The sequence below is a fragment of the Pelodiscus sinensis genome, chromosome 4 (assembly GCF_052426305.1).
Source record: "Pelodiscus sinensis isolate ZL-2025 chromosome 4, ASM5242630v1, whole genome shotgun sequence".
NCBI classification, from domain to species: Eukaryota; Metazoa; Chordata; order Testudines; family Trionychidae; genus Pelodiscus; species Pelodiscus sinensis.
This window is the reverse complement of record NC_143055.1, coordinates 120481558-120499942: the sequence shown is the minus strand read 5'-3', so window position 1 is coordinate 120499942 and position 18385 is coordinate 120481558. Positions and strand designations below refer to the sequence as shown.

Genomic DNA, 18385 nt, shown 5'->3' with positions numbered 1-18385 from the left:
TATATTGAGTTGCTGGGTGACCTGAGGCAGTCACTTTGCACACTACTTAGAAACATGGGATGCCACATCTCACAGGGCCACAAGGAAGCTTAGTTAATGAATGCTGGTAAAGCACCTGAAGGGCTGGCCTTGGACGAAAAGTGTTATAAGTGCTAAGAGTACTGTCTCCAGCATCCTGCCCCCCCCCCCTTTTGTGGCACTTCTACTCCAAAGCCACTGACACTTGCCTCCTATGCCATACTTTCATGCAGTGAATTTGCAGAGTTGTGAGCCAATGGCCACAACTTTCACACAGCTGCAGAGAGAACAATTCTGTGTGCTCTGTTCTATCCCACAGAGAGCTGAGTTATCTATGTTGCCTCTCCTGACCTTGCCCACACTATGCCATCGAATTGTGGCAGTGTGATGCATTTATGGGAGTCACATGCCTATCAGTGCATCATGAGAAATGTAGTCCAATGTGGAAGCCTGACCCAAAAGGAAGAATGAGGCCAGCAGGTTTCTGAATGATAAGTCTAATGAAGCAATGTGACATCGTAGGAAAATGTAGTTTAATGCTGAATTGACTTGAAATGAAATGTTTTGACATGGGAATGCTGAAATTTTTTCTTTTGATCAAGAATGCTAAAACTAAATGTTTCATTATGTTCAAAACAAAATGTTCCAAAAAAAACCTCCCCCAAAAATCCAGCCCCATAAAATTGTCACCTTTTTGTCCCAATATGTTATAAAAACAAATGTTTGAAATATTGGAATTTTCTCTCGAAATACAGTAGTTCTGATTTTTCTCAACTCTTCATATATACAGTGCATTGTGCACCACAAATCATTTCTGAAAAGCAAAAATGTACCTGCATAAATGTAGGTCAGGTTGCATCCAAATGCAGTAAGTTGATTTTATGTGCATTTTATGTGCATGGATTCAATTCCCTCTCTCTTCCCTCTCCCCACTTCAATTATTTCATCTACTCTGACTGCAGCTTACAGCACTCAGTACTCTCAGAATTCCTGAGAAAATACAGTAACCATTAAAATATGTAAAAATATATATATATATATGTCTGCAATAATGTACCTTTTCCAGCAGATGGCTCTAAAACACTCTGAACAAAAGGAAGCAAGCTACAGCCTAGTGAAAAAAAAGCACAAAGGACAGCAATTCAAATTTAAGCACAGAACTGTCAGAAGGATTATAATAGGGACGAGAAGGATTCTTGTAATGAAACTCAGGAAATCCCCCCAGTGATTCCCCTTTAGCTGCTCCTGCTGCATCAAAATGTAGCCAGAGAAAAAGATCTAATTTCCATATTTTAATACTTCCTGGAAATCATTTCATGCATATATATGTTTAAAAATACATGCAACAATATATTGCATATCTAGACCAAGATTTTCTAAGATAGGAGTCTGACGTTGGGCTCCTGAATAAGTGATCTAATTCTTTGGAAGTGCTGAGTGCCCTGCAGGTGCTGGTGATTGCGAGCACTTTTAAATAACAGATGCTAATTTTATTAATTGTGACGTAGGCCACGTCTTCATTTGCAGGAAGATCCATGCTGTTGCATTCTAACTTCCAGCATTCTATTTAGCATGTCTAGTAAAGATGCGCTAAATCAAACGCTGAGGGTGCCCCCATGGGTGCCAGTACTCCTGCTCCTCGCAAGGAGTAAGGTATGTCAACGGGAGCATTTCTCAACCTGTGGAACTCCTTGCTGAGGAGTTTGTGAAGGCTAGGACTATAAGAGGGTTTAAAAAAGAGCTAGATAGATTCATGGAGATCAAGTCCATTAATGGCTATTAGCTAGGATGGGTAAGGAATGGTGTCCCTAGCCTCTGTTTGTCAGAGGGTGGAGATGGATGGCAGGCGAGAGATCACTTGATCATTACCTGTTCAGTTCACTCCTTCTGGGGCACCTGGCATTAACCACTGTCAGCAGACAGGATACTGGGCTGGATGGACCTTTGGTCTGACCCAGTATAGCCATTCTTATGTTCTTATTCTTATGTTCTTATGTTGACTAGAGGGGCCACTAGTCTGATGCTGTATGGCAATTCCTATGTTCCAGTTCTCACAGGCATTACATTAACCAAACAATAATTTAAAACATTAGTGAAACTATAAGAGTGAATAAAAGGAGCAGGAATGTGCAACCTATCTGAAGCAGTGAACAAGCTGCTTGATTTGATGAGGGAGATGAAAGATTTGATTGGTTGTCTGAAAAATCTGGTGCCTTTGGCAGTAAGGGCGGTGGTGCCTACATTTGCAAAGACAGAAAGAATAGTGAATTAAAGAATAAAAGTATTTCACTCAGCTGGTCCTTTATCACTGGCAAGTAACTGGCTTCACGGTCAGGGGTGGCCTGAGGCGGGCTGCCAGCAGCTGGCGCCCCAGGCAGAATGCGTGATTGGCACCCCCGCCTCCACAGCCCTCAATGGTGTGACATCATCATTGGGCGCCCTGTTTAATGCAGCGCCCTAGGAGACAGCCAAGTCGGCCTATACACACGGGCCACCCCTGTTCACGGTCATAGATGATATCATCACATCCCCACCTGATAAATCCTATATAAAAAATAGGGATGAACGTAACAGTTCTGTCAGCAAACATGGCAGAAGAAGTTAACAGCAGCTATTGAAATCATAAAGAAGCCTTTCAGTTTCTTACCTGGCATGACTGCCATTTCTGTAGGTCCATGGAGTAGTCCCAGTGGTAATCTGATGTTTGAGTACTAGTGCAATAACTAATTATTATTTCCCATATTCACAATGCTTCTCTTTGTATCGTCCATCAATTTCATTGATTGATTATTGCTCTGAGGCTGATGGAATTATATACATACTTCATTCCATTCAGTTACCTTGGAGAATCAGGTTATTACCAAATTAGATTTTTGTTGCTTACCTGAGAATAGTGTTCCTAAACATAGCCCTTTCTGCTCATATTGCATTTGAGGTCAGAAGTCCTGTCAAACAAATTATCACTCTTGCTCCTGTCAATAACCTTCCCAATAGAGCCAAGTTTTTTAGGAAATATTTTGCACACTTAGTAAATACGTAGTGTCTATTCTGGCCACCCTTACCCAGTGCAAGTACTACTTTATACTGGAAACAGTCGTATGGATTTCAATAGTAAGCTAGACATAGGAGGCAATGGTTAGAGCAGAGGCATGGGCGGCAAGAAACCTTAGTTCTTCTATTCTTGGCCCTGCCAGTGGTTCCCTGTTTGGCATAGGTAAGACAATTACTTTTTCAGAGACTTTGACTCCCCTCATGTAAAATAAGAATAATACAATTTGACAATGTGTACAAATGCTTTGAGATAAACACGTGAAAAGTGTCCCTTACAGGCATAAATAGATGGAGTTCCCATCCACCTGCCATACATATAATGGATGTTTTCCAAACTTTTCACCTTTTTTGGATTTGTCTTAATTGTTAATTTAAATACTAATCAATATCAACCTCAGACTAAACTTCCTCCTCTCTTGGCTTTCAAATTTTTCCTTGTAGAACGTAACTGTTCCTGCAATTAGTTCTGCAAATTCAGACACACTCATAGCCCTTAATATTCTAAGCTCTGCCCCTTGCCCTGCCCCTTGCCCTGGGTTGCTTCCTACCCCAGCCTTGTGGCCGACGGAGGTCCCACCTGGCGATGCTGGGTTGGCAGCGGCGGCCACGTCAGCTGGTCCCGTCTCTGGGGCAGCAGCGCAGGGGGTGTCTCCTGCAGCGGGGCGGGCGGCCCCCCGGCGTCGGCGTTGGGGGCGTGCTCGCCCCAGGGCTGGTAGTAGCAATAGCGGCGGTCCCTCCGGCTCTGAATCTGGCAGCAGGTCCGGCAGCGGGCCTGCAGCTTGGGCCGGAGCTCCTTCCTCCCCGGCGGTCCGCCCCAACTGAGCAGCCCGGCAGTCTTTTATAGTGAGGCTGCACTTCGAGCATGCCCAGTAGGGCTGTGGGGGAGGGGCGTGCTCTACCCAATAAACGGGCTCCTCTCTCTCCTGCTCAGTGCGGGGCAGGTTAGCCCCGTCACAGCTTGGAATGTAGAGGACCCAACTGATCTGGTTGCCAACTTAGGGTATATGTACACTACAGAGAAGATTGGAGTTGCCGTTGTCGATATTCCAGGGTTTGAATTAGCGAGTCTAGTGAAGACATGCTAATTCTAACTGAGAGGGGAACTCCGCTCGATGCCGGTAGTCCTGCTTCCACGAGGAGTAAGGGATGATGAAGGGAGAGTATTCTCCCTTCAACTTCCTGTAGTGTGGACAGCACCAAAAGTCGAGTAAAGGTACTTTGACTTCAGCTACACAATTAACACAGCTGAAGTTGTGTATCTTAATTCGACCTTATCCTGTACTGTAGACATCACCATAGAGAGTAAGCAATATAGGTCAGCATCTCCATAAGACTATGTCTCCACAGCAGCGTTATTTTGGAATAACATCAGTTATTCTGAAATAACATAGTCTGCGTCTACACACAAGCAGTTATTTTGACATAATGTCAAAATAATGTAGAGCTGGAGGACTGCTTACTCTGACTCCTGTAACCCTCATTGTATGCAAAGTAAGGGAAGTTGAGAGAAGAGTGCTGTATCTTTAAATAACTGCTGTGTAGACAGCGCCAAAAGTCGAAATAAGCCATTTCGACTTAAGCTATGCAATTAGCGTAGCTCAAGTTGCATAGCTTATTTCGAGTTTAGCTCTGCTATGTAGACATGCCCTAAAAGTTCATACAGGACACCATGCTATGATATGCAAAGTAGGTGTTAATCACTATACAAAAAAAGGCAAATTTAAAATGTTTCAGACAATTCTTACAAAATTAGCATATTTGAATTTATCTGAACTTTTTTAGGTCTCCATCTCTGCCCTTTTTACCATCTTGCTGCTGCCTTTCTTCTCTCGCTCCAAACAGGTCATTCTCCCTTCCCCTGTCCTTACCTTCACTGTAGCCTGACTTTCAACTCCTCTTCCATGACCCAAGGACTTTGAATGCTAACCTAGGGTTTAGAGACCAGTAGTCTAAATATCTCTTTGAATTCTGGCAAAATAATGTCGCCATCGTCTATGGAAATTTCCATTTCTTGCTTGAGTCAGATGTGCCCCTGAATGAATCGAGCTAGAATCAAACCTATTCAGTTTGAGTTCACCCCTTAGGAGCTTAAGTAGAGTTTGTCTTGGCAGTCTGCATTACAGATTCCAGAGGGAGCCCTGCTACCTCTGCGCGTTGGGTTCCTGCTGCCGCTCCAGGCAGCTCCGCAGACTCTGTGCCAGGCTCCTACTGCTGCGTGTGGGGCTCCCACAGCCCTTCTGGGAAATCCCACTGCCTTGCCAGCTTGCAGAGCTCCCAGGCACCAGCCCTCCGCTGGGACTCTCTTGTCCTGGAACATGGACCATGGAGGTTGCCGGAGCTGAGAATCCCAGTTAAGAAAGTTTCAACCTTTATTAGATTGTCTGTTGACAGAGGCCCTGCATCCTTACCTAGCCTATGGCCCCTGGGAAGTCTCATAACCTCGAGATCTGACGAAAGCAGCCAGCCCAACAGATATCCTGAAACAAAGAGAAGAAGAAAATGGGGGGGAATACATATCTGAATCTTTTTTTAATCTTAAGATAGTCCCTGCTTTAGTTTCCATTCACTTGAAGATTTTAGCTGAAATCCCTCCCTACACTTTTGAAAAACCTACCATTAATACTGCTTGTTCCAAGGAAATTAATATAACAGCAACTGTGTTTTAAATACACAATTACACATTTTTTTCTTCTTTTAGCAAATCTCCCCTTTAAATAGAATGTAGTTATTTTATTAAATGCTGTGACTGATTTATCGAAAAATGCCCTGCAATAGTTTAATATCATCATTCCCTTCACACAAATAAGTTCTTTCCATTTACATTTTCCTCATCTCATATCTCTCTCCACTCCTGCAATTTAGGGAAAGTTCAGATGCAAACATGAATTTCTACTTTGTAGCTCAGGGTCATCTCTTGTTTCTATTGTAGCTTGCATCTTGGTAAAAGTGCATCCCATTAGCCTGGCACTTATATGGCACACTTTATCTGCTGCTCTCAAAATAGTTGAAGTGATAAAGCACAGATAACCCTAATTATACCTAGGGAAACTGAGATCTGAAAAAGCCAAATGAAGATCACAAAGCTAGTCAGTGGCAGAGCTGAGTACAAAATTCCTATCACTAGACAGTATTGGTTCTAACCGTCAATTAAGGCAACTTTCATTGTCTTTTTGTACTTACTTTGAAACTCACCAAATGTATTGTTATTGCGGTTCTTTTTAAAATATGTTTGATATAGTTAAATATGTTTGATATATGTTCAAAAGGGAAAAGGCCATTCTTTATTCTTTCTTAACATCAACTGAAAATTTCTTTGGTTAGCCATCAGGCAAAATCAAAATATTTTAGATATTAGTTTTTTGGGTATAGCTGTCTTAAAGCCTCTACTCCAAGTTTAATTCAGATTTCTGAGTGTTTCTAATTATAGGGGAGGTTTAACCTTCTATTAGCACCAGCTCCTACGAATCATAACAAATTGCAACTTGAAAGAGACATTTATAATCTTTTTTGGTTAGAATTAAAGCCAGGCAATGTCTTCATCCATGATCTACATGTGTCACATGTGGGCTACGCTGCTAAATCAGGAATCACGACAGACAATTAGGTTTTGGTTGAAATAAAATGGAGAAATGAAGAGTAGTACAAATATTTCTGAGTACTGGATTAAGTAATCATGCTGAATGTCTTGCTTACCTCCTTTCTTTACCCCCTCTTTTAGAGCAACAACATCAATTGCTTATACATAGCAACCAAGCTGAGAGCAACACAGCTATCAATGGGGAGACACCAGGAAACCAGCAGGATCCCAATGACCCAGGTCAGCAGTTGTAATTACTGTCATCTCTAACACAATCATTGTCAACACTATTTATTAGAGCCACTACAAAAGAAAATGCCAGCTGCAGATAGCTTTGGGATGAAGCATCAAATTCTCTTGTACTCCTAGTGATAGAAATGTAGCCGTGTTAGTCTGGGGTAGCTGAAGAATTTTTCTGCATTTTGTCCTGCATTTTGCTTCTTGTCCTGCATTTTGCTTCTTGTACTCCTGTTCCACTGGGGGTGCTACTCTGAGAATACTGAATGGAGGGAATTGAATCTGCTGGATCGGAATGTCTAAGTTCAGAAAATGCAAGTTAAAGAATCAATCTCCAAACTAAAAACGAAACCCACCATTTATTTTTGAGAGTTTGTCTGTTTGATCAAGAACAACTCATAAATAGACCTAGGTCTATCTGATTCAGTATACAGCTTGCTCTTACCATAACTTAAAGCAAGGTAAGAGTTTGGTTGTGCTGGAAAAACAAGGTTTGGAATGGCATTGCTTCTCATAAAACCAAGCAGAAAAAAGAGACAGAATCAAGAACAGTTCTCAAAATTGACATAACTGAGCAAATGTTGAAAAAGACTGAACCAAGAGGCGCCAGAAAAAGAGGATGAATCTAGAATACTATTACTTCTCAGTAAACCTTACAGAAAAGAGATAAAACAGAGAAATTTGAAGTGGTGCTCTGTTTTGGCACATAAGATTTGAAAAATAGAAGAAAGTGTTATTGGAAACCAAATTAACTATAACCCTTTATTGTTAAAACATAGTGAATGATAAGAGTTTAGAGGGATGAAGAAAAAATTACTAAAAAATTCAATAACAAAAATTAGTAATTTCCTTTTTAAGAAATCTAAAATAAAAATTAACTTCATAAAAACAGCACTATATATTTATGAAAAATACAATAATCTAAATCAAGCATGTACAGTTTCCTTTTATTTTACAAAAAAAAAGCCCTCTTAATTGAGTTAGCACTGGGTAAATCTGCTTGTTTAAATTATACATATTTAGGCCAAATCCACAGGCAGACTAGCTTAATGCTGCATCACAGAAGAAAGGGGAGTTGTGCTGATTTATATCAGCAGAGGATTTAGCTTTTTCTGTTGCATATTTTCTTATCAGACTGATGTTTTTATTCTAAATCAGTTGAATAGCGTTTCCACCAATGTTCAACATTTGATGAGAAGGGTTTGGTATAACTTGACTAACATCTTCCTAAATGGAATCATAAGTCAGCTATACAATGATACTTTACAGCTCTGCTCTGAATAGAGTGTGATGTAACCACATTTTATTGTGCTAATCGTAATTGTCTCTTTGCTACTCTGTTTTTCCCTTATCTTAGTTACAGCCATCTCGTCTATCATTTCATAGTTAGATTGTGAGGGCATTGGGGCAGGGACTGGCTCTTTGCTATGCACGGGTAGGCAGAACCTAGCCAAGTCAGATTCTACCAATAGTAAGAGTAATTTTATTAAAACAGCTAAAGTCAGAGATTATCTAATCTCTTACCCCTAGATACTGTGTTTTATTTTCTTGAAGTGTTGTGTGCATATGGTCACGTCCCTTTTGTATTCATTTTCCACTGCTATTGCATGTTGGAGTTTTATTAGCACAAATGTTCCAGGAAATGGATTCCATAGTAGCCTGTTATGACAAAGTCAGGCTAGGCAGTGGCAAGAGCATGATGGAAGGCAGACCATGGTGCCAAGAAGGAAGGCAGATGGAATGGTGACCAAGAATGATAACAACCCTTTTTCCTATAAGTTTAGAAGGGTTACCTCAGGTCAGTTAGGGACATATGAGTCCTCTGGTTAGCAGATGTGCTGCTGTAGGGCTAGTGGCAGCAGAGAGATAGTCTCAATTGTCCCAATGAGAGGAACCCCCAAAGCTGAGGGGAAGGAGCCAATAGCAGGACAACCACCCCAGCAAAGGGTGGGGAAAAGGCGACCACTTTTTGTTTTATGTTTGTAAAATAATTTCTCTTTGTTTGCTGGAGGAACCTTGCACCTGCCCTGAGGTCCACCTTGAAAGTACTGATAAGAAAATACAGAAAGGGAAGATGAACACTGTGGGTCTGATTTAACTCAGGCACTGCCCCTGCCAGAGGGGGAAGTGCAAAGTCCATCAAGATAAAGGAGGTCCCTTGCTACACTGTACAAATAGCCAAGGAAACCATCCAATAAAATGTGACTTTCCAGACCACTCCAATTAGCCAACAAGTTTATATATCAGATACAGAGATTCGGAGGAGAAGCCATGTTTGTCTGTATGTGAAAAAATGATGAGGTGTCTGTGGCACGTGAGGGCACATCTACACATCATGCTTATTTTGAAATAAGCTATTTCAGAGGAAATACTCCGAAATGGTTTATTTCAAAATAGCGCGTCTACACAACAAATGCTCGTCAAAATAGCACTGAGCTATTTAGAAATAGAGCATCCACACTCACTGGATGCTGAATCACATTTAAGGCACCCAGAAGCACTTCAGGCAGGGCATCAGGACAAATAATAGTTACAGGTCCAAGTCAAATAGTAATAGAGATGTAGTCGTGTTAGTCTGGTCTAGCTGAAACAAAAGACATGGTCATGCCAATTTTCTTCCACAATTTGATCTGAGGAAGTGGGTCTAGCCCACGAAAGCTCATCACCTAATAAACCAGTAATAGAGATGTAGTCGTGTTAGTCTGGTCTAGCTGAAACAAAAGACATGGTCATGCCAATTTTCTTCCACAATTTGATCTGAGGAAGTGGGTCTAGCCCATGAAAGCTCATCACCTAATAAACCAGGGTATGTCTACACTACCACCCTCGTTCCACGAGGAGTAACGGTAGTTTGGAATAGGAAGCCTAATCCGAACTACCTACTCCGTGCCGCGTGTAGCCGCGGGCACGGAGTCCGAACTAGCGGGGCTTTAAAAATGGCGGCGCCTGGCAAGATGCAAATGAAGCCCGGGAAATTCAAATCCCGGGCTTCATTTGCAACTTCAGTTGCCTACATTAACCATCCTAGTTCGAACTAGGGTGGTAGTGTAGACATACCCTCATCTTGTTAGTCTTTAAAGTGCTGCATAGTCCTGTCTTTTGTTTCAGGTACAAGTCAGGTCCTTAATTTTTATTTCTGCCTTTTGGGGGAGCATTGCACATAGGGAGAGTGGAATGTCAGAATTCAAACCTGCTATGCTGCTCTGATAGGAGAATGCCCTCCCGTTAAATAATAATAAGAGAGAAATTAAAAGGAATAGGCAAGAGACTGACTGCTATTCAGATGTACACCAAATGTTTTTCTCATGGGAGCTACAGAGAAGATGGCTTTCATACCAATAATGGTGAGATGATATGAAAAGACAAAGAAAAGCTCAATAGGGGTGCACCTATACTACACCCATAGTTCAAAAGAAGCTACGCAATTTGAGTAGCTTAATTTGAAATTTGGCGCTCTCTACACAGTGCCAAATTTTGAAATAGAGCACTATTCCAAAATGTCCCTTATTCCTTGTGGAATGAGGTTTACAGGGACATCAGAATAGAGAGCCCTTTATATTTCAAAATAGTAAGTTGCTCAAAAGATGTGGAATACCTATTTCAGGATACCGTCAATATCCCAAAATAGCACCACAGTATAGACATACTCTAGAAGACAATGTAGATAGCAGGAAAGGTGAGCAGAGGAGAGATGCAAGAAACCCTTGTTACTGTGTCAATAAAAATAAACAAGCAAGTCAATGCACACCTCTTCTCTATTTTATTCCACTCTTAAATTTGTACAGTGCAAGTCAACCCTGAAAAATGATTCTATAAAGAGTCTATCTTAGGGTTTCATGTGCATGGTCACTCAATTTTTTAGATCACATTTGCTCAGCTGACCAGTAAACCAAGGCCTTTTCTGATTGCCAGCTCTGGGATAATACACTAACGTCTTCCTATCTCATCAAGCTTCATTACCAGATACACTGATTCTGAATGCCAAATTCTGTTCTCAGTTATACCTGTGCAGTCCCATTTTCTACAGACCATTGCCTCATTGTACTTCAGCAATGTTATTGACTATGTGGGACAGTGAAGGGAGGGTCATATCAACAAACATAACTGAGGAGATAATTTACAGATGTAATATAGTTAACAGTTCTCTCAATTATGGATGAGCCAAAATTGAATTCAGCTTGGGTTCCCATTCCTGAAGTGCAAACAGGAGTGAAAGGAGTCAGCATTTCTTATTACTGTCACTAAGGCCAGTAGCTGACAAAAGACATGTCCACGCCACAGTGAAGGTGTAATTGCAGCCCACATAGACACACCCAACCTCTCTTATTCTAGTTAGAACAGTCAGGGTATGTCTACACTACCCTCCTAGTTCGAACTAGGAGGGTAATGTAGACATACCGCACTTGCAAATGAAGCCCGGGATTTGAATTTCCCGGGCTTCATTTGCATAAGTGGGGAGCCGCCATTTTTAAAACCCCACTGGTTCGAACCCCGTGCAGCGCGGCTACACGGGGCACGAACTAGGTAGTTCGGACTAGGCTTCCTAGTTTGAACTACCGTTACTCCTCGAGGAAGCCTAGTTTGAACTACCTAGTTCGTGCCCCGTGTAGCCGCGCTGCACGGGGTTCGAACCAGCGGGGTTTTAAAAATGGCGGCTCCCCGCTTATGCAAATGAAGCCCGGGAAATTCAAATCCCGGGCTTCATTTGCAAGTGCGGTATGTCTACATTACCCTCCTAGTTCGAACTAGGAGGGTAGTGTAGACATACCCTTTTTGTATGGATCCATTGCAAGATGGTTTATTAAGTCAAAATGTGGTTTAGTCCATATGGGATAGCACATACAAATCTGTATTCATCTAATTTTAACATAGTCATTTAGGTGGGATTTTCAAAGGAGCCTAATGGTATTAGGCATCCAACTTCCTCATATTTTGAGTGCATAACTCTCTGAGGCTCTTATAAAATCCAGTCTTAAACCCCATTCCAGAAAGTTGTTCAATGCAGGTATACGTATAAACCCATCACAGAGCCCCAGTAATGCTGGACCAAACCCTTACTTCTATATAGGCTCATTTACAAGCTGGAAACAGATACCCACTAATCAGAATAGACCACAAATACAAAGAGGGGCAATTTAGATTGATATTTTAATAAATGAACTTCCCAGACTGGATGATTTGCTCTGTTTTGAATGATAGTGTCAGAACTATAATGGTTCTAGCCTGTATTATTGTTTTTTATTTTTCTATTTTCTTTTCTATATCTCATTCTTGAAGGATCTGGCCACCATGTTCAGAGGCTCCTTCTTTTGACCCATCATCCATAAATGGACACATCTTCTTTATATTGAAACATTGAAACTACATGTGTTTATTGATTTGTAAATGTTAAGTGAAAATAAATATCTTTGTGATGCTAGTAGGGGACAGAGAATTAATGAGATAGTAGTAACTAAATCTTCCCCTGGGTGTGAGGTAGGAGAAGACTGAAATTATGCTGATTAAGATTAAGTTAACCATTCAAAGTTCTCTTCTATAATTATAAGCACATGGACAGTGGATAATGGATATAGGATGCTTCAGTAATTAGTTACTGTGGTCCTGAATATTACTGATACATGATCTAGGGAAAAAATAAGATGATTCACTCATGAATTGTAACTCAGAAACGTTGCACTTTTCTTTCATCTAATGTTTCTTCCACTTCCTCTTTCCCCTGTGATTTAATAAAGCTTCTTTTCTGTTCTATTCTCCCACCGAGCAGTTACACAAAAAATGAATGAGCAGATTAGCAGCCAAGAAATGAAACTGACTTTTCTACAGAAGAAGGTTGACAACATTTCTGCTACCATGAGTGATGTGAGCAAGATACTCTCCTCTCTGGAAGGCAAAATCAATGAAGATAAGGGCAGAGAATTCCAGTCTTTCCTAAAAGGTAAAAGAAAGAAATTAATGCAATCACTCATCCCATTAAAGGTGCCAGGAAAAATGTTCTTATGCTACCCTCTATTATTATTCCATATTTGTAGAGGGAACTCTTTCTTTGTTTCTTTCATGTATAGAATTTTTAAAGGGACTTTATTTTGGTCTCTTTAATAACAACAAGTAATCTATTATAATATGTGGTATACTAGTCTATTAGATAAGTTAAACCAAGTCACATATTAGAGCATTTGAGTTTATATGTAGGTTCTGCACACTTCTTTTCTTTTGTGCTTTCTCTGTTATGCCAGCTATTGCAGAGGTGGTATTTGCTGTCTTTTTTAAGTCTTAATAATATATCTATAATACACATTCCACACAAGTTTGAGGCAAACCTCTGAGGAAGTTTGTCATTTAGTTTAGAATCCAGCCTTCATTCCTTTATTGAAAAATTTGCCTTGGTGATAAAAAAGGTAAAATTTTCCTAATGGTAAGGGTTTGTTTAGCCAAATTTCCAAATTAATTGAAATGGGGACTTATCTTCACATCTTAAAAAAAAAAGTTTTTTTATTTTGTGTTAACTTTCTGAGCTCTCCTTTGTTAAAAACACAGTGATGACAAGGCACTTCAGCTTTAGCATGAGATAAGCTCACTGAGATCAACCCATTGGCTGTGTCTACACTACATGCCTCTGTCGGCAGAGGCATGTAGATTAGGGTTGTAGGCAAAGGTAAATGAAGCCGCGATTTAAATGATCGCGGCTTCATTTACATTTACATGGCTGCCGCGCTGAGCCGACAAACAGCTGATCAGCTGTTTGTCGGCTCGCCGCTAGTCTGGATGTTCCCCCTGTCGACATCAAAGCCTTTTGTCGGCAGCCCCGTTATTCCTCGTGGAATGAGGTTTACTGGGGCTGCCGACAAAGGGCTTTGATGTCGACAGGGGGAACGTCCAGACTAGCGGCGAGCCGACAAACCGCTGATCAGCTGTTTGTCGGCTCAGCGCGGCAGCCATGTAAATGTAAATGAAGCCGCGATCATTTAAATCGCGGCTTCATTTACCTTTGCCGAACAAACAAATCTACATGCCTCTGCCGACAGAGGCATATAGTGTAGACGTACCCATTGTGTTCTCATACATGACTGACTTTGGCTAAGACAAAGGATTTTACTTATCATGAGGTAAAAAACAAAAGAAAAGCCCACCTTCAGTATGACTTTTGCAAGTCACTTTGGCCCCAGTTCATCAAAGCATATAAGAATGTGCTTAAATCCTTCCTTTAGTTCTTAATTCCCATTGGCTTTGCATCAAGCATCTGCTTAAGCACTAGATTGAATTGATCTAACTTAAGATATTTGTGGCTCTGTTCACCATCTGTAAAATGGGGATAATACTTCCCTGGGCTGTCTTGTCTAGAAGTGGGATAAGGTGGGTGAATAATTTTTATTAGACCAATTTCTGTTGGAGAGAGAGACAAGCTGTTAGACGTACACACCATTCTTCTTCAGGTCTGGGAAATGTGATCAGAATGTGTCTCCACTGCATTTAAACACCTGCTGCTGGCCAATGTCAGGTGATTCAGGCTCACAGGGCTTGGATGATGTAGCTGTTTAACTGTGGTACTGATGCTGGACTTGCCCAGACTCTGGGACCCTGAACAGCTGGAGGATCCAAGAATCAGCGTTCCAAACTAAGTATGAAAGTCTACATTGCAATTAAACTGTCCCATACCATAGACTTGAGCTGCACCAGCCCAAGCCAGCTGACATGGGCTAGCCGCACATGTTCAATTGCAGTATAGACATGGTCTCTGAGCACATTCCCCAGTAGAAATATCCAGGGTTGCACAGCTGATTACAAAGTGGAACTTGTTATGTTAAGCAAACTTACTTAAGGGGACCATTCAAGGTGAAGTGAACCATTAACACCCCTCTGGTCATAGGGGAAGAAAGGGAAAAACACAAAAGCTGAGGGTGAAGTTGACATAGGTTACAGATTGTTGTTATAAGCCATAAACCCAGTGCCTGTATTCAGTCTGGGTATGTCTACACTACAGCGCTAATTCGAACTAACTTAGTTCGAATTAGTTAATTCAAACTAAGCTAATTCGAACTAGTGCATCTAGACCTAAAAACTAGTTTGAATTAGCATTTTGCTAATTCAAACTAGCATGTCCACACTGAGTGGACCCTGAACCAAAGTTAAGGCTGGCCAGAAGCAGTGCCGGCAGAGCATCAGATTAGGATTTAGAGTGTGGAGCTGCTGCCTCAGGCTAGCCGAGGGCTGTGCTTAAAGGGACCCGACTCCCACCCCGGACAGACAGTTCTCAGGGGTTCCCTGCTTGCAAAGCAATCCTGGCTTCGAGTGCCCTGAGTGCCCACACTCGGCACATCACAGCACTCGGCCATCAGCCAGGCTGCACTTGCCGCAGGCTGCCATCTGAAGGGGGGTCAATCAAGGGGCTTCAGGAGAGCTTCCACCCCGAGGAGCCCACAGAGCCAGCCCAGTCCTCCCCATTGGGGGCTTGTACCCCATTCCTCCCTCACCTCCTTCCACTTACCCCTCCCTAGCCCCCCTTCCTGATGTACAAAATAAAGGACACGTGTGTTCAAAAATAGAAACTCTCTTTATTTAACAAAACTCAGGGAGACTGGGAAAAGGAGGTGGGAGAGGGGAAGAGAGAGGCTGGGAGAGGGGAGGGCAACTACAATATCAGGGGTTTTGGAATGGGTCCCATATGAAGAGAGGCTAAAGAGACTGGGACTTCTCAGCTTAGAAAAGAGGAGACTAAGGGGGGATATGATAGAGGTCTATAAAAGCATGAGTGGTGTGGAGAGGGTGCATAAAGAAAAGTTCTTCATTAGTTCCCATAATAGAAGGACTAGAGGACACCAAAGGAAAGGAATGGGTAGCAGGCTTCAAACTAATAACAGAAAGTTCTTCTTCACAAAGCAAATAGTCAACCTGTGGAACTCCTTGCTGCAGGAGGCTGTGAAGGCTACAACTAGAACAGAGTTTAAAAAGAAGTGAGATAAAGTCATGGAGTGATATTAGCCAGAGGGTAGGAATGGTGTCCCTGGCCTCTGTTTGTGGAAGGCTGGAAATGGATGGCACGAGACAAATGGCTTGGTCATCGTCTTCGGTCCATCCCCTCCAGGGTACCTAGTGTTGGCCGCTGTTGACAGACAGGCTACTGGGCTAGATGGACCTTTGGTCTGACCCAGTATGGCCATTCTAAGCTCAGGGCTCAGGGTCGGGGGTCTCAGTGGACCACCTTGATTTTCATGCAAACCTGCTCCTGGGTGCCCAGGCTGGCACCTATCCTGCCCTAGACGGCCACTTTCCTGTGCCTAGTGCGCAGGTCGTGGATGAGGTCCACGATGTCTGCACTAGACCAGGCGGGCGCCCGCCTCTTGCAGCCCTGGGCAGGCTCCCGGGAGCCACCAGCCTGGTCCCAGGAAGAGGCAGAGGGTTGGGTGGCAGCGGGTGGCTGGCTTGAGCCGTGCCAGGTGCAGGGTCTGCTGGCTGGGTGCTGGCAGGCTTGCACCTGGCACGGGCACCGTAGCCAGCCCGTGCCCCTTTAAGGGCTTCGGGGCCGGGAGGGGGGCAGAAGAGTGGCCACCAGGGCAAGCTGGGGAGGGCTAGCCTCCCACTAGTTCGAATTAAGTGACTACACATCCCTTAATTCGAACTAGTTAATTTGAACTAGGCGTTAGTCCTTGTAGAATGAGGTTTACCTAGTTTGAATTAAGCGCTCCTCTAGTTCGAATTAAATTCGAACTAGCGGTTTGCCTGTGGAGCGCCTATCAAAGTTAATTCGAACTAACGGCTGTTAGTTCGAATTAACTTTATAGTGTAGACATACCCTCTATGTTTTGTAGTATCTACCAGACTTCTGAATTGAAGCTCCCCAGCTCATCTTTTGAAGTTGTTGTGCAGGTTTCCTTTGAGGATGAGGACTGATAGGTCTGCTGGAGCGTGATCACTTTGTGGAAAGTGCTCACCAGAAGGTGGTGTGGTGGTTTTTATCTTTTATCATTTTCCTGTGTGAGTTCATTTGATAGTAAAGGGTAGTGATTGTCTTGTTTAACTCACATAGTTTGGTCTATTGGGGTATGTTTAAACAGCAAATTATTTCAAAACAACAGCCGTTATTTAGATATAACTTGACCAGCGTCTACACAGCCAAACCGCTATTTTAAAATTAAATCGAAATAGCGGAGGGCTTATTTCTAAATTGGGAAACCTCATTCCACAAGGAATAGCACCAATTTCGAAATTGCTATTGCAGCCACACAAGGTAACTCATGACCTGATGCCCTGCCAGAACCGATTCTGGCCGGCTTTAAATGCGATTCATCATCCTATCAGTGTGGACGCACTATTTTGAAATAGCAAAATGCTATTTTGAAATGCATTTTTTGTCTAGACACGTTATTTCAAAATAACTGTTTTGAAATAAGGTATATTGAAATAATGCTGTAGTGTAGACATACCCTTAGAGCCAGGGCCAGACTGAGGCATGGGCGAGCCGGGCAGCTGCCTGGGGCACCAACCAATGGGGAGCGCCTGATGACAGCTGTAAGGGGCGCACGGGGATTACTTGACTAGTAGAGGCTGTTCGCCACAGCAGGCAGGTTGATGTGGAGCATGGATTGACCCAGGAAGATAAGGAGACATAGAGTTCCTAACAAATATTTTTTTCTATCGCTCCCAGATTTTCTTTAAAGTGGGCTTCCATCCAAACATTAGCAAAGCTTGATGCTGCTTAGCGTAAGAGACATGATAAGAGTTCCCTGGTCCTCTCCGTATCCATTCAGACCCTGTCCTCTCCTCTCTTTACTCTTAAAAATCTGGAACAGTTTCCAAATTTACTGAATCCTGTGTGAAGACACCATCTTAGATATGTGAAATATTTGATTCTTAAACCACATCTTTAATTCTTCACCCATTGGGATTTCATTCTCAGGTTTCTCCGCAGCCTTTTTTCCTGCTGCAGCACAGTTGCACCCAGCAGTTTAGCAACAATGTACTATGTATAAACTCTGCGGGCTCGTCTACACTGGCCCCTTTTCCGGAAGGGGCATGTAAATTTCACCAGTCGTAGTAGGGAAATGCGCGGGGGATTTAAATATCCCCCGCGGCATTTAAATAAATATGTCCGCCGCTTTTTTCCGGCTTTTAAAAAAGCCGGAAAAGAGCGTCTACACTGGCCCCGATCCTCCGGAAAAAGCGCCCTTTTCCGGAGGCTCTTATTCCTACTTTGAAGAAAAGCCGGAAAAAAGCGGCGGACATTTTTATTTAAATGCCGCGGGGGATATTTAAATCCCCCGCGCATTTCCCTACTACGACTGGTGAAATTTACATGCCCCTTCCGGAAAAGGGGCCAGTGTAGACGTAGCCTGCTTGTTTGTGAGGGTGAATAAGGAAGGGGCAGCCCAATGTTCTTCTTTTGCTCTATTATTCTGTGTGTAAAAATCACCCAAACATCTGTGATCTAAGAACACAATAAATGAGTCACTTGCCAGGAGAACTTCCTACTATTTTTTAAACGGCATCGCTTCGTGCTTTTGCACCTAC

At 42.5% G+C, this 18385-nt stretch overlaps 1 protein-coding gene across 1 annotated transcript in view; it reads left to right on the top strand.

The window, feature by feature from the left end:
• The window catches only part of MMRN1 (multimerin 1), a 69206-nt gene that overhangs the window by 29843 nt on the left and 20978 nt on the right, over window positions 1-18385 (top strand). Inside the window, exons 4-5 of the mRNA XM_014577893.3 lie at window positions 6788-6886; window positions 12648-12818. Of these exons, the coding sequence (XP_014433379.3) occupies window positions 6788-6886; window positions 12648-12818 (270 nt within the window). The remainder of the gene's footprint in view (window positions 1-6787; window positions 6887-12647; window positions 12819-18385) is intronic.